At 30.9% G+C, this 25,572-nt stretch overlaps 1 protein-coding gene across 4 annotated transcripts in view; it reads left to right on the forward strand.

Moving 5' to 3' along the window:
• LOC111041473 (inositol-trisphosphate 3-kinase B-like) overlaps window positions 1-25,572 on the forward strand; it is a 125,774-nt gene that overhangs the window by 56,633 nt on the left and 43,569 nt on the right. Inside the window, exons 1-2 of one of the 4 annotated variants that reach the window (XM_022325999.1) lie at window positions 11,434-11,549; window positions 12,076-12,379. The exons of the other annotated variants lie outside the window; for them this stretch is intronic. Coding sequence (XP_022181691.1) covers window positions 11,443-11,549; window positions 12,076-12,379 — 411 coding nt within the window. The 5' untranslated portion in view covers window positions 11,434-11,442. Of the gene's footprint in view, window positions 1-11,433; window positions 11,550-12,075; window positions 12,380-25,572 lie in introns of those variants that run through there. 4 annotated transcript variants of the gene reach the window in all.

The following is a 25,572-nucleotide window of genomic DNA, read 5'->3' on the forward strand; positions in this document are numbered from 1 at the left end:
AAACACATGTTTCAAACCTATTATCATACGTACATTACCATGGGTCTATTAGGTGTGCTTAGTACACGACGTTTCATACATACCTATCTAAAAAACTGCTAGATCGAATTTTTATTTGTCAAAATGTACAGAAAAATTATCCACTAAATAATTTAGAGTAGAATAGGGGGTTCTTGTTTTAAAAATAAAAGTTGTTATCCCCTTAGGACTTGGCTGCTTAAATATTATAAAAAAATCTCAAAAACTTAAAAATATGATCTATTCTTTAAATTAATTTAAAAATTCCAAAATTTAGATTTATATAGAAAGCTGCATATCATTGAAAAAAAATAAAGTCACCGTACTTGGTAAATCACCCTGTATATGGAACAAGCTATAACCTCTGGTTCGTTTTCTGTACACACACGTCACTGAAATACATTTTTTTTTTTTGTATTTTCCCGACGCAAAGTATTGTTTCGTAATATTGTTTTCGATTGTGCTTTTAAACAATTCTTATTGCGTCGTAATTTTGACGTTTTCCTTATATTATATACGTAAATATGGGTACATGATAGGTAGTAGCCCAAAAACCTTTAATCTCAATTATTGAATTTGCGTTTGATCATATTATTATGTATCGATTAACAACAGGTTGTTTAGTGGCCATCGATTACCCAGTGAACTATAAGAGTTGATGGCCCCAGCGCCCCACTACGGGGTCTTGTTTTTCAATATTATCTTTATTTTCGATCCATTATAATAGGTGTACTATATTACAATAGGTACGACCCGTCATCGTGGCGTCGCGGTCGTCAACACGGCATTTTGTGTTTCAACCGCAACACGTGCGTGCTTTAGTAGAATTGTGTGTGACCAGTGACCGCGGTCTATAATAAAATAAAGATAACTATATTATTTTGTTTTAGTAGTTATTACATTTCGATGTTATGCATACCTGTATATTTTACCTGGTCGTCAAATTTTTGCGTCACGGACATGCAGATGGGTATCTCATTATAAATTATTATTTGGTAGTTTTCGCATGGAATGTTATGCAACTGCCAACTAGTATAATCTTACAGCAAAAAATACGCATTTTCCAACTATTTCATGATGATTAGTATGTACCTAAACAATACACCCCATTCGTTTAAGGTAGGCAATATATTTTTAATATATTTTGTTATGTACTAATGTATTGTTTTTATATGAAAAAATAAAAAATCGAAAATATTATTTATAAATTATAATGTTATAATATGTATCAATTACGTATTGCAAATACTAAATATTGTAGACTGTCTGAAGTATTGAACCCACTATTTCTGGATTTCCAGAAGCATATTGAAATGATGTATATGAATACAAATTTATATAAATTTCCTTTGAGAATCTTACCCAAAAACGTCAATTTTAAAAAATACTAATTTTTGACCAAGTGTATAGTTGTTTATTTATCTTGACATGTAACTTTTACAAATTAAAAAAAAAGAAAAGTAACCTTTAACTGTAAATTTAGTTTATATTTTTCTAAATTAATTTAACCTAATGAGTTAAAAATATAAATTGACTCTACTAGCCTTGAGTATAGGCAACGTAGCAATACTATAATATTATGTATTTAGGTATATTGATAACACGTGCCAATAATTTTTTGTGGTTCTAAAATGAGTGTGCCGAGAATATAATACAATTTTCGTCGAGTGATGATTGTAACATACCTTTACCTATACCATTATAATGACTATACCGCCTACCTTATACCTTACCGTTAACCTTTCAACGATTAGCACGAGATCGACCAGCGTAAAAATCAATAATACGGCTGTTTCCCGTACATATACCTAACGCACCTATATGGCTATACCTAAAATGTATTTAACATCATACTCTACAAAGTCTGTCAAAATTCTGTCGAGTTTCCATAATGTTATATTATAATAGCCACCGTTGTCGCGGCAAAGCTTCAGTGAAATGTTTCACGGATTAATCGACCACACAATGGCTTTAACCCAAATAAATTATATAATACGTGAACAATTTATCTGTATTCTTGTCTATACTTATACTATTAATCATCACGACCATCACTTTTTCGTCGGTAGGAAAATATTATTATATACATTAAAAGAAAATTTTTCCGACGTGACAATATAATATTATTATCATATCGTTTCAAAAGATTTTAGTTTTTCGTATTTTTTGAATTTTCTTTTGGGAACCACTTGTTCACGAAAATACGACAACCAAACGTAATTATTATACCTACATATATACATACCTATATATTGTGTAGGTATGGTACTCATACACACACACACTTTACTATAATATATTATTATAATACGCACTGTGCTAACCTGTTGCATGGTCTTCATCGTCGTCGTCGCCGCATAGTTGAATGTCGGACGAGCATAAAACGCGTGCGAAGAAATCCGTCGATTGCGCAATATTCGCTTTAATTGTTTTCTCGTGTACGTACACAATATATAATATAATATTATTATAATAACGTATTATAATATATTGTTGTTTCTGCACACGATATTTTTTTACACCTACGTGCCGGCCAAAAACTAAAATAAAAAATTGTGTACAAACGAAACACTGCCGTTTGCCCGCCATATAATGATATGCGCAAGTATACGATACCAGCATATACCTACAGACGATTTATTATCTTCTCATATGCGCATTCATGTGAACGCCCGCGCGCTATTCCTCTTTAGAACGCTGCTGTAGCATATGTCGGATCTCGGACGACGGTCCTTTTAAATCCGTTTAAGCCCAAGTCCGTCCGTCGTTATGCTTTACGCATGTATGTAATATTATATAATGTGTATTTTATACCAAAATATATTTAGTAGTTTATCGGGATCTGCCGACTGCGATGCCGTCGACGATGACGTGTCTCTCGGGATGCTGCCGCAGTCTGCTGCTGGTGTTTAAAACAGTGCGGTAAATCAAGCGTCGATCGCGACCGACTATTATCTCTTATCGTTCGAACAGTTAAATCATGTCCTTGGATTACTACTAGTGTTCGACCACGTATTTCATTTTCTTTAATATTTAACAAAAAAAAAATAGAAAACCTGGCACATTGTCTAACACACTTGGACAAACATTTCGCGTTGTGCACATATTATATTTAATATCTATATAATTTACCGGGTGATCTATTTAACTTTGGGCACATAACAATTTTTCAAAAAAAACTATGTCCTTCAACATTTTTTTTTATGACTTTTTTTTTGTGCATTTACAATCTGTTAGTACTGCATAATCTTAAGTGGTTAACAACAACATTTTTCTAAACAAAAAATATATAATGTTCTACTATTTTTTATCGTTGTAGTTATTAATTTTTTTGCTTTTAATAATGACAATTATACATCTAAAACGAATTTTGGACGATTGGTTTATGATTTTTAAGTATCTATTTAAATTTAGATGAGCGAAGTGGAGTGAGGGTACAGGAACATGTAGTTCTACTACTCGCTGCTCATCTAACTATAATTATAATACATATAACTAATTAACTGTAATTGACCGATATTTGTTTTTATAGATCAAAATAGTTTGGATGATTTACTGCTTCAGAATTAACCTTTAATTTTATCATTCAAAAAGATAAACATCTTTACACCAAAATTTTAAAATACATTTTTTTCAAAAATGTTGCTTTGTAACACATAACATTATATAAAAGTAATATTTGAAAAACGTTAGTTATATTTTTGAAAAATTCTGAGTGTTTAATATGAAATGTATTGCCCCGTTTATTTTAGGCATACTTTCTGCGTTATAGAATCATGTTATACGCGTAATTTATGTATACTCGTTTAGTTTTTAAAATTGTTTTCCGGCTAGAACGCGTTGTCGAAATACCCGTCTCAGCCGCTCATTCTAATATTTACTGTACGATATAATATTATTATATAGCGCTGTTATCGACGACGATGTGGTCCTCGTGTCCGGTCACGTGCAGTCGTGTTTTGAGCAAAATCCATGAAAATATGAAATAATATAAAAATTGTGGGGTGAAAACAATAATATTATTGTATTGAGTCCGAAATGAAAAAAATAATAAATACGACGAATTATACGATACATCAAACATATTATATTCTATAGTTATACCCACCGATCGAGTTTCTTTTTATCGAATTAGAACTGTTCAACTGTATACAGATAAATAGTAAAATACCTATGTCTTCTACTCTTCCGTATAATATTATACTACGTTTCATCATAAATACGTCGTCGTCGTCAACTCGGGGTTTCGACCATACAATAGTAATAATATAATGCGCAGACGGAAATACATTATAATATTGTAATATATTATAGTAACTCGTATAAGTATTTCGGTCTACATCAACGATTATATAGGCTACATTAACGACGAAAACGCTAATGCAGACCTATATATCTAATGTATAAACATGTATACACATATTATGTTAATAATATGTACGAAAGGGGATTCACAAAGCATGCTAACTCCCATATTTTCCTTTAATAATGAATTTAATCAAATTCTAATATACGGACCTTCCAAATAAATAGTTCTATTTCGGGACCATATTTTCAATTATTTGGATTTTTAGTTTTTACATATTTTGAGGTGATACAAAACAAACTACCTTTTTCAAACGAGAACTAAACTTTTTTACTGTACATTTTTAAGCAGATAAATTTGTTGAACATTGTATGTATCTAAATTGAAATTCGAATGAGACTCTGAGATATTAAAATGTCGATTTTATAATATTATACGAAGGATAATAATTATAGTCATCAAAACTAGAACAATTAGTCTAGAGTACCTACCTAGTTATTACTCTCAGACATTTTTTGCAAAATGTAAATTGTTGATGAATTAATTTAAAATAAATTATTACAATAATTTTCAAATCATCATAGCCCTCCTAACTTTCGAATCTAATTCCGCGGACTTATTATTCCTAATAGTACACAAAGTTAAACAACTCAAAAACTACTCGTTCGAATTGGATTCATAAAAAATGTCCTCAAAAAAAAAAAATACTTAAAATTTACAGGTTCTCATTTGGAAAAAAAGTTGATATAACTACACGGCACTCCTTAAAAGGTAGGTTAACTTAAAAATTTCAAAATGCAGTATTTTAATAAATGCATTATTTATATTATTGGAAAACGGGGGTGACTGTGCTCGATGAATCACTCTGTGTATTAATTACGCTGGGATGTTATGCTATATTGCAGGCGTGTAATTCGACACGCGTTTGCAGCGAGGAAAATAATAGTTGACATCGGACTATAAATAAAACTAAATTCATAGTTATTAGGTTTATAATAAGTTATTTTAGTAGTTACCTACGTATATAACAATCGCTTTAATTAATTTATACCACGTAGAGGTACAGTGTGAGTTGAGGAGAGTTCGTAGTGTATTGGAGTTTGCAGGTGCCATATTTAGTCACACTAGCGTGTGCGCTCTCAAACGTTTAAAATATGTCACGCATTGTAATGGCATAATATAATATAATATTAAAAAAAATTATATAAATAAACTTCAGTGTGTCTGTGTGTGGCGTGTGCGGTGCGTAACAATAAAATTGGAACGTTTTTGTATTTTTGTAGCGTTCTGTATGTATAACGAAAACGCAATAGGTAGGTCCTATATTGGAGACGCAAGCGTTGGCGTGTCGTATGCATATATATATAGCTATTATATTGTACTATTATATTATTTCGGTTATAAATCAAATTAGATTTAGGACGACGTCCGACGACGTTCTTTATCTCTCGTAACAAAGTAGGGCGACGGATTATCGCGTTAATTATTATTGTCTGTGGCCCGAAGTGTGTGTGCGAGAGCGTTCGTATAATATACGTGTGTGTGAATCGAACCGCCGTCGGCCAAAATCGAAATATAGGTTACGACCATATCGCGAATCCACAAGTCGGTGCACTGTCGTGCGTATTAAAAGTTATTATCGTGGTGCGTGTAAAAATTAAAATCGTCGCCTATTAGTTCACAGGAAAATTAGTATGAATATTAAATAATAATACGAACCTGTAAATCGCGATAGTTTTTTGGTGGTACATTGTGGAAGTCTAAATAACGGAGAATTTGCAGGACGCGTATAATAATACTTACATAATATTATAAATTATGATTGTGTAAAATTATTATATATTATATAATCATTCAAAATAAAATTCAATTCCACTATTGACTCAAACTTTTTTTTGAACTTTCGAACTTTATATTCTCGTAAATTAAATATTAATATAAAGTAAAATTAATATTCCTATGTGGCCTCTTTTATAAAATGTAAATTATATTTATAGTAGCAGTATCATTACATGGGACTACTTGTTCGAATTTCTTTAAGTTTGAGGTGTTTAATAAATTTGAAAACCCATACTTACTAAAAACCTAAATAGTTGCTATAACAAATGTCACGTTCAATTAATACTATTGAAATACGGAATTGGTTCACGAGTCAAAAGAAAGTTTACGAATTGGTTCCCAACGAAAATTATTTATCGCAGTACAACTGTTCTGTTTTAGTTGATTCTCATCATACATGCAAATAGCTAATATATTAAGAGGATGCTAAAACATACTTTTTGTCTCCGTCTTACAAGTGCTTTACATAAAAAAAATACTTAGGTAAGGGTATTATCGGTGCTTGTTTAGAAAGTTTGTTCGATAATTCAGGTTGTAACTGAGTTATGGTCCTTTTTAATTTACGCTTTGTTACATACACAAAACTTGAAATTAAAAAAACTAAAAAAAAAAAATTGAGCCATCGTAAAAACCTACATACAAACACAGATAATAGATTTAACCATAAAGTTTCAGAGCAGTTAGATACACTTTAATTTTTAAACTAACAAAGCTAAACGTGATCCACTGCATAATCGTAAATTTGTTACCCACTTGTAAGACGGAGATAACAAATGTCTGTGTTGCGTCCTTTAAAAATGTGGCGACTGTGATGATTTTCCACCATAAGTATGGACAACATTTTTGTTCTGTTCTATAGACCGAACTAAATATTGTTGAAAATCGTCTGATGAAAAAATTAATTAAAAATTTCATTCTGCCCACCTAAATGTTATTTTTGAAATAAAGCTGAAAACAAAAGTCAATTAGTAAATAAATAAATGAATCAAATCACAGCCACATTTAGAGTCGAAAATTCGTAAAAACTATGTAAGTAATAGACTATATACTTATATAATAGTACTTACGTGAGAGTGATTTTTGTATTTACACGTGACATATTAGTTATTATCTATCTACCCTTATAAACACCGATCGTTAAAGTCTCCGCGTCGATTGCCGCTTATATTTTATTATAATATAATATACCTATGTAGCATCCATTTGACGTTCTGATCCGTTTCGTGAAATGTTTAAAAATTTCTTCCAATTCACTAAACGAAACTTCCTTTTTTTACACATGGCGTAATAACATAACATGGATAACTTTTTAAGAAACAGATACGAATATTTAGCAGTATTGCTAAATAATGATGTATATTAAATTTATAAAAATAGAACGTGTTTAAAATTTTAATTGAACTCGATTAAAAAATGTAAATGTGATTATTACGCTCAATTAAACTTTAACTAAAGCTTATAAGAGAACATAGTGAATGAAAACATTTAAAAAGTTCTCTCAATTTAGGAGAATTTCAAAATTTTGCATTTTGGAATCAACTCATGCAAATACTACACTTCGTCTTAAAAGTTTTAATTTAACGTAAATTAGTTTCTATTTTTATCAACTTCATGCTTACCTTTCATTCTTTCATTTGTACAAATTACGGATTGACTTCCGTACTACTAAATGTCCGTAATCTTTAGGAAAAAGTAACTCATACATTATATAATTTAGTGATGTGTAAAAAACTAAAAAATTAAAGGTACGTTTTGTGAAATGAATGGAATCTTTGTCCATTTCAGAAAGTCAAACAGATGTCACTGAGATTGTGATTACAATCATTACATACATCAGTCCTTTGGCATTATATATCTAGTGCACATAATTTAATAATACGTTGGACGTTGGTATGTATATTATGCCGTCTACGCAGTGCAATCTCGACACAAGTGTATAATGTATTAATGTTATTTTACAACGGTTACAAATTTACAATTAAAACGAACGATATTTTTATTTCCCTGCGCAATATACCACCGGTACCATCGCTTCACATACATTCGCGACGACGACACGTTCCCTTCAGATTAAGTTGCATACAACTATATACGTCGTATACTTACCTATAGTACTATAATATATAATAATATTAAGTAAAATGGCACTCCATACAAACTACCGCGCGCTTGGACGTCGCCGTCTTCATTCGCACGGTCACTGCAGCGTAATTATGTCGTAGACCTAAGTATAATATTATTATATAGGCAGCCTATATATAATATGCAGGCAGGAGGTATATAATACAATACTCTCGTCTTGTTTCCGACTAAAAAAAAACCGTAAAGACGAGCGATGGAAATCGTACGTGTATTTTAAAAAAGCAAAACTATATCCAAGCCATGATGATGATCACTGGTATATTGCAGATGCTTATCGGAATGTCGTATTCGTGTACTTATCTATATAATATTATTATATACCCGGAGACCGCGACCGAATATGGCTGTTTATATAGGTATTATTATCGCGCGACAAATATATATGACGTATTGACGTGTACCTATACAAGGATGACTTACGTGTCGTTTTTTTCCGTCCGTCCGTGGTCTCTCACTATATCTCTCTCTCTCTATCTATCTCTATATATTATTATTATTTCTTTGTATTCCCGGGCGTGGGTCATCGGACGTCGTCGCCGTCGTCGCATTTACAATAATATATCTATATACGTATATTTATTTGTATATAATAGCGACGTTTTCGCGGTCGTTACGTTTCAAAACGGTTTGACGGATTGTGTACTCTTCGCCTGTATAATAAACGTCGTCGTAATGCGTAAATTATATTATTATATCGTTGCTATGCGGTGGTGTTCACCGCAATCGATGTATTTTGTGGAGAAATCGTGCGAGCTCAACCACGCTCGGTAGATGACAGCCGCTAACGACGACGACTGTAACAATATGATATATTATATTGTGTCGATCCACTGCCAGCTCGGGCAGCCATCTATACAGCTGGACACATTTTTCCACCTTTATACATTTTTTTTTCTTATGACGTTATAATTATCGTTGACAAGTTCTATACTATGACCAAAATATTGCGTTAAGAGGACAAACGTGCAACATGGTGAATAGTACATTCAAAATTATCTATTTTACTCTGTTATTCTTAAAATTAGTACGAATTGACTTATTATAAGATTTAAAGGTATTATTTTGGGCATATTGATGGTTTTTGGTTCACTAATTTCAATTGTGTGCTGTTAGTTTTGATATTAGAGTGAATTGACCTATTATCAAAGTTTTAAGTAAGAACATAACCTATGCTTAAGCGTCGGCGGATTTTTGTATATTTTATTTTTCAAGCGAGATTTGAGCATTTTTAATTTGTGTTATTTCACATACTCGTACCTCGCTTGAATATAAAAATATCGAAAATCCGCGGAAGCTTAAGCCTTAAGCATAGATAATGTTCTTACCTAAAAGTTTTATATTACTTAATTCACTCTAATACTAAAACTAGTAAAACTAACGGCACACTATTCAAACTAGCGAACGAACATTTTAGATGTAGTAAGTTGGTAAGACGGAGACAACAAATGCGTGGGTAGCATCCTCTTAAGAAGCAAATTAATGAGCATTTAAAATTGTAATTTCTTAGTAAATTTTAAAATGATCATAAATGGGTATTTATGATCAAGGTTAGGAGAGATAAAAGTCTCGGAGATGTCTCAGTTAACCTTACCTTTAGATTTTATAATAGATCTGAAATTCATTTTAATTTCAAAAATTACAGTAAAATTGATTATCGTGAAACGAACTTGCCGTGCTTGTACATTTCAACGCTTGTTAGACGGAGATAACACATGCGTGAGTGGCCATTTGCGGTGTCACAGCGCATGAAAAGTAAAAAAAAACGGTTTCCAATGACATCCACTTGACATATTTTGATGAAAAAATGTAATAATATGTTTATTATGCGGGATTCGTGGTAATGGCATGGTACGAGAATATAGTATTGTTGAAAAATGTAATGTTGAAAATTCTCCAGTCTAGAATTCAATCAAAAATTACAGACTACAGTTTTATATTATATATCAAACAATATTACTAACCCTATTTTATGAGCTATAGATGACTCAATGATTTATATAATAAAATATAATTAATTTACAAACCAAGTAGAAAATGCTCTTGAACGTTGTTCAAATAGTCAACAATTTATTTTTTAACGCTTGTTGTTCTTATTTTGCATAGCACCAATATTTACTGTTTAGTATTTTGAATTCAATCACATCAAAAAATTGGATATAAATGGATATCATGCACTAGTCGTAAAATGTAATCTAACATATATATAAAATATTACAAAAATTTGCGAGAAGCTATATTTCCATTCATACATAATAAATACTGTATTTCTATGACACATTTATTGCAATAAAATTATGATTGCAAAAATCAGAACTAGTTAATTATCTCAAATCGTGTACCTACACGTAGGAAAAACACTCCTAATTCTAATGTACATACTATACAGTACATAATAGTAACATTATAAAAAATATATTATACCTACACCCGTATATTATGTTTTATCTTGTTCATTTTATTTCAATGATAAAAAAATGATGAATTTCTGAACTGGGGAGTTTTTCAACAGTTCAAATATTTTTGAATAATATTATTATTATATTCCTCTAATACTTAATACACAGGGTGATTCACTTAGCTTTTTTTTCTTCAATGATATAATGATTCAAAATCTGCTTTTGGAATTTTTAAATAATATATTCAAAGACTATGTATTCTTAAATTTTTAAGGAGTGTTATGTGGAAGATACGAGGTTCTAGAATGAATAATGCTTTTTTTACGATTATCATTTTGAATGTGACACATACATTTTTTTTAAATATCCACATAATGTGACACATATGTAAGTAGTCCTAAAGTTCGTATTTTTAGTATAAAAAATCTCAATTTGTAAAAATTTCCAGTAATCAGAATTTGAACAAATTTATTTTCAATGAAAAAATCGTGGTGTGAATCACCCTGTATCTTAGATTATAATGTTATTACCGAGGTACTCCGCACTCGAAATTATTGTTATGTTTACCGGCACAAGATTTTATGATATATTATTATAATATAATACATTGTTATTATAACGAATAATTCGTCCGAGAAGAGTAAATCACGTCGCGTATTTTGGTAAACCGGTTGTACAAATAATTGTTCAAGTGCGCGCGTACCGCCTAGCTATTATAATATGAACTGCGCTGCGATTTTTATGCATATGCACGCCGCTGCAGTACATTTTTTCAGCCCGTACCGGCCGGCACCGACCCCGACTATATTATATCTAGACCGCTCTCATCTCGACTTGGGAACGAACAGGTGTGATTATTATAATAATTCGTATAGTACAAATACCTCAAAATAATCACACAAATCGACTGCGAAACGCGTATAAGGTTCTATATTGTATTATTATAAATATTAAACGCATTAATTACGGCATGGTGTTATAATATATTATAATATAATGAATAAGTCATAATGTTTCTTTTTCGTACACTGTACATTTATTAACACATGTATAATACATTATTATACGTTATTGACTATATCCCAGACACACGCACATATCGAACGCATCTAATATTCTGTCAAGCATTTGCTAGATTATGTCGTATATAAAATAATATATAGCTCATAGATAGGTACTTCGGCGCGGCGGGAGGCACGAATTTTCGAAACAGTCTTAACTACCGCTCCGGCGGCTGATGGGGTGTGCAAAGATTTCTGATCGTATTTTATCTTTTTACATTCCATTGGTATTTCGAAAACTGTGCGCTGCCCCGCCCCGTCGCCCTAGTACTGAGTGTATAGTACGGCAAGGGTATAGTTGTGTTTGGCACAGGGGCCCCAGGCCAGCCAAAGGTCGAAGCAGCCGGATGAGGCGGGCATCGAGTCCGGCCGCCGGATCCGCTGCAGCAGCGGCGGCGGCACTGCTGTTGCGGACTACAGCTACCTCCAATACTGTGATGACCACCTGCAGCACCGTTGGTACCACCGGTTCGACTTCAGCGGCGCCCGGCTACGAACAGTACCAGAAGTCTCTGTTGGAAGTGCCGTGGCCACACGCCGAGTACGGAGAGGCGTCCAGCGACGACCTGAGCTCCGAGTGGGACTCGGATGTGCCCGAACCACCGCCCAACTCAAAGGTTAATGACAACACCGTACTTATACTTACAGTTTATTATATTTCGTGTGGGGACAAAATCATAATTTTTTTGTGGGGTCTCGGCAGATCAATCTGGTTAGGTATTGTGACAGGTATTACGCAATTTGATAATTATAGGAAACTATAAAAAACCGCTATTCTACATTTCGCTATACCGAACACGGTACATGGTTATCGTGTGAAAACTATTTTATCGAAGAACATTCATTGTTTGAAAAACGTTTAAAATGTTTAAAAATATTTATTTTACATAATTTTATGTCGTTTCCAAACAATAGTTTAAAAAAACATTGTATTTAAAGTTTTATTACTTTTTTGAATAACAATAACCCATTTTTAATTTCATATTCCAAGATGTTAGACAGAGTTGTGTACCTCGATATTTTTGGGTACCTACCTAAATGACACTCTACTCAACTTATAAAAACTTTAAATTCACTTATAACTCATAAAATACTCTTCTTGTTTCAGGTAGGTTAGGTTTATTTAAAAAACTTATCGGCAGTGTAAAATAAAAAATTTTTAAAATTCAAATTTCTTTAAGCGAACCCAATTTATTACATCGCCGGTTCGCACATAATATTACGTAATTAACATAATATTTCTGTAGTTATTATTATTATAATCATTAGATTCTATGCGTTAAATGTATTCTTATAAGACAGGGATGGTCTGCAACGTTGCTATCGTGTTAATTTTTAATTTTTTCTTTCCTTGGGAAAAAAAATAATTTTTAGTAATTCTAATGCTCATTATTTAATTTATAGTTATAATATACATAGTTTATATTAGTATGCACAGTTTTATAAAAACCAATAAGTTACGATAGATTGATGATTTATATTATATTATATAAACAAGACTAATGCGAGATACGATAAACATAATATATTATTATGAAGTGAACATTTTGTAAAATAAACCATAGTAAATGTGTCGTAGCAGTATTTTTTTTACACTTATGTAGTTATATATTCTAAATTTCGAACACTCGTTGTACGTTTGCACCTGTTGCGCAGGTGTGTGTGCTCTAGTGAAGCTTTACTTGACGGTCATCCCGAGTTTTCAATACACGGTGGCATTCAGTAAAGGGTTGACCAAACGTCTAAACGTATGAATAATACTTTTAACAAATTGTGATGAAACTCTTATGACAAGTTTTGTCGTCATGTTCGTGTGCGTATAGTTTGATTTTATAGTTATATCTTTAGGTTAAAATATTATACATAATATATATGTTTGTTTAACGTTTGGTAGTCTACTCTTCCACCATATATTTGGACACCCTGTATAATACAACATGAGCTTGCGTTAAACTATTGAGCTACATTAAACATTAAAACAGCTGTTGTTTTATTATGCGGGTGTCCTCTATGTGCAATTTAAAAACTACAAAATAACATTACAATTTGTAAAACGTACTTGATCGTCTTATGATATAATATAATATACATTGGTGATTGATGGACTATGCCGGTGGGATATCTAGTGTTTTCCGAGCGGGCCGTAGCAGGTAGTAGGTAGTGAGCTATTAACACAAATGTATTATATAATATTATAGTGGCATTTCTGTTGGTAGCTGTAGAGAAAAATGTATATTGATGTGTTAAAGTGATTGATTAAATAAAAACACTATAATATACCTAATTACCTACCAATAACCTATATACCTAGGTTTTTATTAATGTATTATTACTTTCTGTTTTTGTTGAGTGCAAAATATAAGTAATTTCTTTTAATGTTTAGTAATTTCTAATTTTAGGGGCAACGTGATCTATTAAATTTCATATCTAGTATGAAACAAATTCGAGGGCTGGAAAATAGTTCTCCTGGCCTGAATTTGTTCATAACCTGTCACTGTATAAATGTTATACCTACTCTGACGAACGATGCGTTAAGCCACAACCATTATTATATTGACCGCACGATGTAATTTTTTTATTTTAATGTATACGATACATCCCTCAGGACTTCTAGTAGTATAGATCGGAAACGCGCGAATCAATACGTTATTTAGTAATCAGTAAAGTTTTCATTTTCGGTGCTATGTGTGGGACGTGTACTACCTACATCCATAATACTATAATATATGTACAATAATATTATAATATACGTACGTCATACGTAGCAATTTCATTTCGGTTCGTCGTGCGTCACCGCGCGTATCTATATATTTCAATAATAATGACACGACGTGCAGCGTAGGATGAGGGCCACACTAGACAATTTTCGGCTCGACTATATTATATTATTAAAGAATAGAACATTATTATATAATATTATATAAGATTATAGATGTATCATATATTATTAAACTAGTATATAATTTGCCTATACTTTTGAAAGTTTAAAATTTAAAAGATTTTTATACTTTTTCCATACACATTTTAATACATGTGTAACGCAATATACGAACTGATTCTTCGTTGATATGTAGTGTAAAGACTAAAGGGTGATCTACTTAACGTAATCAACACTAGATATTTCAGAAAACACTTAAGTTTTTGGAAATATCTTTTTTTAATATTTAAATTCTAAGTCGTTATAAAAAACATTTTGGAAAAAAATTACATATTTTGCTATTCTTTTATTGTTATTATTTATTTGAGATTTTACTCTTTGTCTAACGACATATATATATATAAACCAAATTTTGGGAGAGTACCGAGTCTAAATATATATTTTTTTAGAAAAATGTTGTGAACATACGTTTTTTAAATAATTAGTGCTTACGTTAAATTCAACAAACGCACGCCATTAATAGATCGTTTTCCACACGATGATAATATTATAATATTATAATATGTGTATATGTTATAGGTATACCTACAATACTCAGTCGTGTATACGCATCCGAATCGGTCAATGACAATTAACTGTCTATGTTCAAATATTTAATATATTATATAACAGGTCTAATCATTAGATTAGTGTTAATGTTATGTATAGTCATATTCAATGAATATTTTTTGTGACTGCATTTTTTTTTATTGATGAGATGGTAAATTTTTCTACATAATATAATATATTTTATTTCAAATGATTACTATAATTTCCCAGAAGGATTTGTCTCGATTCTCGACAACAACAACATTTTCAGTGGTTCCAAAAACTATTTTACCCGCTGATCATTTTGTATTGCTTTAGTATTATTAAATTATTTGACACATCTATGTACTAAAAATATAGCCATTCTGTTTAACGAACAAAAATAGAAACCACTTGGTGGTCAACCACAGTTTGATGGTTATTTGACGATTATTCAAATGGCTTTTATGTGTACAATATGTTTATTATATAATACGCATAATATAATAGATACGATTAATTAAAATCGATGAACGTCACTCGGTGAAACGATTGAATAACGTGTGTAATAATATAATGGGATTGTGTGTCGACGACGTACAAATAATCAGTTCCCTTTTGATTATAATATAATTTAATCATTATAATATAAATTATTATACAGGACGATCACCAAGACTGATCACCCCTATTTTGTTCTTGAATGATAAATTTAATCAAATTATAATTTTTCGAATTTTTAGTTATACTTTTTATAGTAATCTTTTTTCAAATGAGAATCACGCTTTTACATGAAATTGTCGATAAGATAAAAAAATTTTAAACTGTTGATGCATATATCGAAATTTTAACGAGTAGTTTTTGAATTATTTCACATTGTGTACTTATATATGTGAGCATGATAGATCAAAAATAATAGGTTTGAAAGATATGGGGACTATGAAGATTTAAAAATCGTAAAAAAAAACGTACTTAACGGAATAGTCTTGTGAGTACAACAGGGAAATTGGCAGCTCGCATAAAACGGAATACATTGTGTCCCGCCATAATCATGATTTAAACAATATGTTGTCGCCCAAAAATTATTATCGGCCGGTATGACAATAAGGAATGATGTCACGTGATTAGGTATATATTATGTATATAGGTATTATTTAAGACTTATGACGAGACACACCGCAGGTCTAACACACATAGGTGTAGGGACGGATTTTGACGTTTAAACGATGCACGTCCTAACAGACTTCTTAATTTGCAGTACAAACCTATAGTGAAACTGAGATGTGTAAATCGCGGTGTAATGCGTATATTATTATTATATTATGTCTTTGGGCTCGCGGTCGATGTATTGTAGTCTTTGCTACGGCAAGGAAGCGGTTGCGAAACAAAAACAAAAAACAAAACAGAAAATATAAAGTAAATAAGGAGCGGCTTGCTGTGGTGTCGTAGTCTAGAAAAATAATACACATTAGCTGTAGTATATGTACGGCGGCGCGACGCAGCGCCCTGAGGAATAGCCGCTCCTCTTATAATACAGGTACTTATCTATACCTATGATAAATAAAATAATAATAATGCTATATTAAAGGTATTGTCGCTTTGTGCCATATTATAACTACACACAATGCTGTAGGTATAATAATAACGATATTCTTTATAGAATAATAATACGCACTTAGCAGGCGCAACCGATTTAACTTTTCCGAGCCACATACTAGGTACCTACCAATATAATGTAATGTACAGTGTCTTGGCGCCGCGACAGACTGAAAAAAATGTCTATAAATGGTATATACGAGAGCACACCTATATTATATACATTATATTATATTGATGTGTATTATATTAGTATTATTATTATTATATTACACGCGTGCATTTCAAAAGCCATCGACGTCCATTATTGTATTATTATAAGGCACAGCTTGCACGTTAGTCATTATCAGCAGCAGCACGCGCGTTATATATATATATATGTAATATAAAATATAATTAAAATTCATTATTTTTTTTATTATAATGTACGCTGTTCGCATACATGCGTATATAATACTATATTATATAGCTACTATCCGCACTTTGCGTAATTGACTCGATGCATGTGATTTTTTTCTTAAAACGTTTTACGCGTATTAAATATATTACATAGGTAGGTACCTACCGGTATATCATATTATGTATATTATGCGCCAGATCGAACGGCGTACACGGCATAATGTATTATACTAATATTTCGTATTATTATACATGCATCGGACAAACTATTAAAATATTATATGCAAATTAAATTATAAAATCACCGCGCCCAGGACTAATTGGATTTAAAACGAGAGCTTTTTAAATAACGTCACTAAATCGTCCCCGCCGGAGACTGCTACGGCGCTGCACCACTTAATGTTAATGTCCAGTGAAATTACATACTACCTACAACCTACCTATATAATATTATAGGTACTATAGGTTTTGATCGGCATCATAATACGCACTATACACTGTCTATACCTATAGTATATCCTACGCATATAATGTTAAACGCATATATTTATTATTTTTATACGGTTGTAACACTCCGCTGCAGTCCTCCCCACGTAGTGTGGTTCGCCGTTTTATAGTAATAATACCATCGTTGTATATCCGTGTATTCCTGCATAGAACCGGGGTCACCGAATGGCGGCCCGCGGAAAAACTTTATCAGGCCCGCAGACAATAAATTAGTGTTTTTAATTATTTTTTCACCATGAATTTAAACGAGGTTCTTATTAATTTTCATTTTATTTTACGAATATAAATGTGCATTACATTTTAAAGACCAAAAAACTTCCTGAATTCATGAGGTAGTTGAATATCACAAAACTCTGACAATTATAGGTACTTACAGTAAGTTGTGCTACCCACTGTATGCAATTTGTGTACATACCATAGAGTATACACCGATAGGCAGTTTTTTGTTACAGAGAAAATATTTAAAATACACCCTGCATTCAAATTCCACGAACACCACTACTGTACGCCACACTCGATGTGAACCTCAGTAACTGATGCAATAAATTTGTTTTACATATAATATACATTATTAATTTTAGATTTATCATATATCTATTTCAATAATTGTCACATCCCGCAAACATTTTTATGAGACATGTTTTCATATATTTATACAATATAAAAAAATAATATGAATACCAATGTATTATTAATTAATAATTATATTATAAACTATCATATAATATTTGAGTACCAAAGATAAAATATAACACATATTCATTTTATAGTACAGGTAATTCAATACAGTATTTCAATACATAAAAAAAAAACCAAAAGCAATTCGAGTGACTTCTCGGGTCTCTTGACCACCAGTAATTGGGTCTCATAGGACAAATCCCTATGTCTCTATAGGTCCATATGCCGCTTTAGGCTATATCCTGCTGTACACACTTGGATTAGGATGGAGTGGAAAATAAATTACCGGTCGAAACTCGTATACAATATTATTATATGCCTCAAACTCATATACCTATAGTTGCTTACCGATTTCGACAGTATTCTAATACTTCTCATTCTCTCGTCTTTGGATGTGTAGTATCACATTATATACATACTTTTAATTTTATATTTAACATACTCGAAACGATGTGAATAACAACGTTTGTCGTTGAAAATAAAACTAACTATAAAAGGTCGTTTCCCCTCTTCTGTGCCAATGATAAATGCCCGTATAAATTATGATATTATACAATTATATAATATATTTTAATAACACGATAGTAATGCTGTGTTGAGCTTAATCAACCCGTATGACGTCAATGGTCGCTCGAGAGAGACTATATTATTATGATTATTGTTAATTGTTATATCTGTTGTTGTTGTACATGGCGCTATTAGGTCACTGCTGGGCTACCCGATGATACACGACGGTATTTTCGATCCCACGCGAAAAAAATGAAGACAAAAAAATAAGCATCTCCCTGGGAAATTTGACTCAAACTACACATGGGAAAAAATGTTTGGTTGATTTAACTTCAATTTTAGGTACTTTAGTTCCCTACATCATTGCTATATTCTTATATTTCCCGATATTATTATTTTATAGTTAGAAATGTACAGTCACTACAACTACTAGGGTACTCTATACCATGGTAGATCACGAATTTACATAAATTGATTACTAAATATTTGTGAAAAAAAATATTGAAAAGTTTAGATTTGGGGGGTAACGTAAATGTTATATTCTTCCGTTGGACTTAACGATTATCACGGTATGCAGTATACACAAGTCAGCGGATTCCATGTCGTTTCTCAGTATTCCGGCATTTCTTGTCGGGCCCTTCCGGATTTCCGTTTTCTTTATATGTACCAGAAAAAAATTCCATTTAAAACCTATTAATACTTTCCCGTTAAGAGAACTTCGTACAAGTACCCACTCGTGTTGTGTCCTGACCAACGAGCATGATAAGTAATAATAAACTAAAATATACGTTCAACAGTTCTATTTTTGTTTTGGGATCTTAAATATTTGTGTGAATTTTCCCATTGTGAAACTTAAAAGTAATAACAATATTGTACGTGTTTTTTTGTTTGTTTTTTACTACATTTTAATTTTTAACGGAGTTACGAGCATTAATATTTAAAAATGTTCATATAACTCACTTAAAAATTAAAGTATTGCAAAAATGTAATCAACTTGGATTCAACACAAATAATGATTAATGTTTGATTTTGATGATATATAGGTCGATTCACCAATATATCAAAAAAGGTCGCTATATCCCAAGCGCAAGCGGGCGCGAAACGTTTGCGATGAAGACGTTATTCGCGCGCAGACATACAATATAATATTATTACTATATAGACGGCCGACAGACCAGTTTTTTCTTCCAATCTCGTTTCATGTCCAAACGCGACGACGAGAGGTCACTGGGAATAATAATAATAATAATACCGTGTGTTTACAATTATTTATCGTTTGTTTGTTTTTTGCGTGCAGCGTGAAATTTAAACGCAAAACGCCTATAGAACGCACACATTTGTCCGAGCTGATTATCGTGCATGTGTAGGTTTAAAATATGTACTTACAAATATCCACACAATATAATATAACGTATAATGTAGTCGTGTTTGCGGTATGAGATGTACATTATATGAAGTATGCGGACGTGAGGAAGTAAAACAATAAATCGTTGCGGTAGGTTATTATTATTATCATAAACGTTTTGACGTGTAAAACGACGCGATGATATATTATTATTATTATGCGGAAAAACGGAAAATTATAGGAAAAAATCATAAGCCGATTTTTGTTTTGTTTTATGATATTACAGTGAAGAATAAAAATATAACGGTATGATGAAACATAAATGATAAATCACGTGTGATTCCCTGCACTGAGTCGAGTTTATATCTAAAAAGAAATTCGTAAAAAACATTCATATATGACTAGGTTTCTATATTTCATTTTACTAACAACGCAACCACTTTTTAAGTGATTATCTGTAGTAGGAAAAACATTTGAGTATAAATCCTTTCGCTGTCATTATATTATATTGCAATAAGATATAATATTAGTTCAGTATCGTCTATTACCCCATATTGTGTTGTTGGTTAAATATTAAATTCTGTCAGTATGAAGATGAATTCGATGAAACCCATAAATAATACAAATGTTTTAAAGTCTCGAGAAGACCTAAAACTGATTCACTTGTTCACGCAAAACTCACTGCGTATAAATCATGGGCTTTACATGGGTTTTTCGACAATATTATATTCTAAGAGACATTTTGCAGAGTTTTCCACGAGTATATCAAGGTTTAGTTTTTTTAATTTCTGTGCACGATCTGCAAAAGTTTTATTATAATAATATTTAATTTTTTTGGGTCATGGACAGATGGACTTAAATTTGAAAAAAAAAATTAGAGACCACACTATCACACAAACATATATTATAAGCGCGCCCGGTAACCCCTCGAGCGTTTTTATTCACTGTAATATAGCAATTAATTAAGACACGATGACGGAGTAGGCAAATATCGGGACCCAGGACCCAAAGCCGTTATAAAACTGTCAAATTCTCATGACTTTCCCCTTACCTATGCCCTCACAAAGAATCTGTTAGATCGACGTGATTGCTAATTGGCGACGTCGGCTAATCGCGTCGAAAATTACACAATTAGAACGTATTTAAATCGCTGTGAATTTTTTAATTTTTTCTTATGGCCCCCGGTGAGCAGCTCAGACCACATAAGTATAATATTATACTGGTATATATTTTAGTTAAAATTAAGTTTTTAATTCCTTAATGCTAGTAGACATTTTTTTTTCCAAATTCCCCCCTCCGGAATATAGCCAAAACATATTTGTATACTTATAGACTATTATTATAGTATGAATAAAGCACATTGCAAATTCATATAATTTTAACGTGTGTTTATAAATCCAAAACTCCGAAACATAGAAAAACATTGTCTTCACGACTATACAATAACTATTTAATATAAATTGAATTTGTATCTATATACATAAAAACAATGCTTTATCATTTAGTATTGTAGTTCATGTGTTTTTGAGACACAAATCTGTTAGAAGTATTTCAATATTAATTTTATACTGCTAACGAATAGATTTTATTAGCCATTAGTAGTATAATATGTATATATATAAATATATATATATATATACACACACATAAAACAAAGATGTCCATTGCTATTTAAAAAAACATTTTAAATTAACATGAAAATATTAATTAATAATTAATTAGTATGTTTTTGTTTTATCGTGCTTTGTACAATTATTTTAAAAATAAGTAGATAAACAACTATATATTATATTTCTTAATCAAATAATTTATATCATACTAAATATGCCAACTGGAATTACCTAAACCACTTAAATGGCTAGTGTGAACGTGTAATAAGGAATAAGACTTATTTTTTAACCAAAGAGTTATACATTTTTTCAAATTTACATAAATCATTATATTATATTGTATGACCCTAATAGAAAAAAAATTAACTTACTCTTTTTAACTAAGATAGTAAGATAAGGTAATATTTTTCTCTATATTAACTTAAATCTTTTTCAGTTGAAAATATTCGTTTGTTGACTATCGACTTAACTTAACTAATTCAAGATACAGTCTAAAATTAAAATAATTGATATTAACTTCATTGGATCTATATAAAATAACTATAATATGTCGTAAGTAGATATATTATGTAAAACTGTATTATTTTGATGATATTGTTGTATTCCATGAAAGCGTGTTGTTGTATTCATTGGAGATAAGGAGACGGCTGAGGGCTGGAAACAGGATATTGCACGTTATTACTATATTATATTACTATAATGTGTGTAGTAGTTCAAACAATCGGTCGATAACTACGGTTTTTGTATAGTTTTTTTTCATATAAACATGATTTTTATTCCTATATTGATATGGTCTGAAGGCCGGTGGCCCATTTAGAAGTTCTAGACCGTCTGTTTCTTCCTGCTTTAGGTGTTCTGGAGTCTTATTTGACTGTTGTTTTTAATATTGAGTTGAAAAGTAAATGGTTCTTAGATTATGAACAGGGTCTTCCGGGTGTGGTTACCTAAGACTTGAAAGTATGGGTAGAATTATCTTAAATTAGAAATATTTTTAAACATGACTTAATGGGTGGCTTTTTTGGAGTCTTCTTTAATTGACATTATTTTTGTTATTGTGAGCATTAGAAATGTGGTAGATTGGTATAAGGTGAAATTCCAGTGCTTCATTGTTCTTAATCCGATGTTCTGTACAGTTTCTATTTTTTCCAGTTTGACTTACTTATTTGAGGACTCAATGCACATGTATAGGAGGATTGGCAATACGTATATTTTGAACAAGGAAATCCTAGCTTTGTTTGGAATTTGATTTCAGTCTCAAGTCTCCAACATGATAGTCGATAAAGCTTTCCAAAACCTAATATTGTAAGCATCACATAAGAAAACAAATATGGTTACTAACTCCCGAACACCAATGTTAAATAATCGTCACTTTTATAGATATGTATTTAAATAAAATAAATTATGATATAATAATATATGTTGTAATAAAATACCTATGTAGCGTCATATAATATCGTGGGTGCATGAGGTTAACGCATCCTATATATTGGTGTACCAGGTACCTAATATGAAAATCGACGTGCTCGTCCACATATTATATTATAATCTCGAAATCGAAAATCTAATCTCGAAGCTTAGGTATTTAAATCGTATGTTATGGGTACTTAATATATTTCCCACGCAGAGTTCAACCGACTATAAAGCTGGACTAACCGATCAGCCGTGGCAGGACCATTACGTTCTCGGTACATCGTCTCTTAAAAACTATAAGCTACATAAGTTTTGTATTAATATATAACGTAATTAATAAACATGGTATAATTATTATTATTCATTTACTAGTATTTTTTTTCAAGTTTTCCTGGCATTAAATCATCTAAACTTAAATAAATAGATTTGCAATTTTTAACAATACATCACAAACTATTGGTCATTACTAATTAGTGTTCTACGACATAAATAGTTTTTAATCGGATGATTTATTCAATGTATGATAATTATAATATTATGCATATTATTATTATTATTATTATTATTTTGTCGTTTCGTTATCGATTTACGGAAATTATACGCGCCATATTATGATGTTTATTACTTAGCCTGGTCGTATATATTTATCATTTCGCTTCGTTGTTGTTTCTGATTTTTCATAAAATACGTATATCAATCAATGTTTATGTCAAATTGAATTAATATAATAAATTGTACGCGATTAGTCTGATACGGCGTTCTAATTGCAATTCAATATAATGGGTATTAAAATAATACTGCACGTCATAAATTATAATTGTAATAAATTACTTTTATAAGTATTATAAACTTCGTTATGAAAATTTCTTGGAAACAAAACAACCGATTGTTTGATAACCGCGATTATACCATTAGGTATTAATAAGTTTTCGAGATAATTGTATATTATTCCCATGGAAGTTTAAGTGGTATTATCACTATACAGGGTAGATCATCGTGTACTTCTTTATATAGGGAGATTACACGACAAACCAATTTTATTAGATATTTGTACAGTTTCTGATTAGCATAAGGACTATTACCATTAGACAATTAAATATTGTATAGTAGAAACCTACCTATACAAAATTCAAGATTCTTGAAATTAAAATTAAAATGTTCTTACAAATGTATTATGTAAAATAAATTAATAATAATATTCCGTTGTTCATATTAATTACATTAATTATTTAATAATTATTAATAATTTGAATTGTATTAGGTGGCTATTAATTCTGTATTAATTCATCAATTATTTTATAAATTGAAAAAAATGAATCGATATTTTCAGTTTTATTTAAGATACACGCATTATATATTTTTTATTCAATATTACTCATTTTTTTTTTGACTTTGATTACTTGAAATAATTTTTTATAAAAATCATACTCGACATTCATTTTATTACAAATTGTGAACTCAATAGGGCGAATCTGAACGAACACTTTCGGCGCGCCAGTAGGCTCTCTTCTACCCATTACTTATCTACTTGAAGAATGCATTGAAATCAAATTAATATGCCTTGCCCGGATTGGTTAGATTTTCAAAAGTTATCGGTCGATAGGTCACGTATTGCGTTTTCCATTTTTATTTTTTAATATGGAGTTTTTTATCGTATTTACACAGATGTGGTGGAGTAAACACTTTTCGCCGATACGCTGTTCGTTTTTATATAATTATTTATTCAAACAGTTATTAGTTTAACCCAAAAGTGTCAATTGCTGTTTGCACGAATACGTTAAATTATTGTAATAAATTATAATCAACCTACCAAAAGCGTCATCAGCTATTTGCATGAAGAAATAGAATAATTATTGTGTATAATACCATAATATAAGTGCACAACATGTTTGTATTATAACAATGATTTTATACATTTTTCATTGAAATACCACAGAACATGCAACTCACGTAAAATATTCAATTTTATAACTCTAGAAAAGGTTTTAACTTTATGAAAACCGTTCGAAAAATCGATCGGTTGAATTGTGGATAAATACAATATACGAGTAGCTCATCAAGATATTATGCGTATAATAATATAATAACATATATGTATAGGTGAAAAATCAATTTTATATTATTATTTTGTATAGGTTTCATGATACATATTATAATATACGAGTGTACCTATATTATGTCTTAAAACTATAAGACTATTGTTAATATTTGAAAAGATTTCAAAATATTGTCACAAAAGTAATAATAGTTAATAATTTATTTTATTACTTATAGGTACACATCTTTAAGTCAGTATTATAATTTAAACATTGA

This window comes from Myzus persicae, unplaced genomic scaffold (genome assembly GCF_001856785.1).
Source record: "Myzus persicae strain clone G006 unplaced genomic scaffold, MPER_G0061.0, whole genome shotgun sequence".
Taxonomy (NCBI): Eukaryota; Metazoa; Arthropoda; class Insecta; order Hemiptera; family Aphididae; genus Myzus; species Myzus persicae.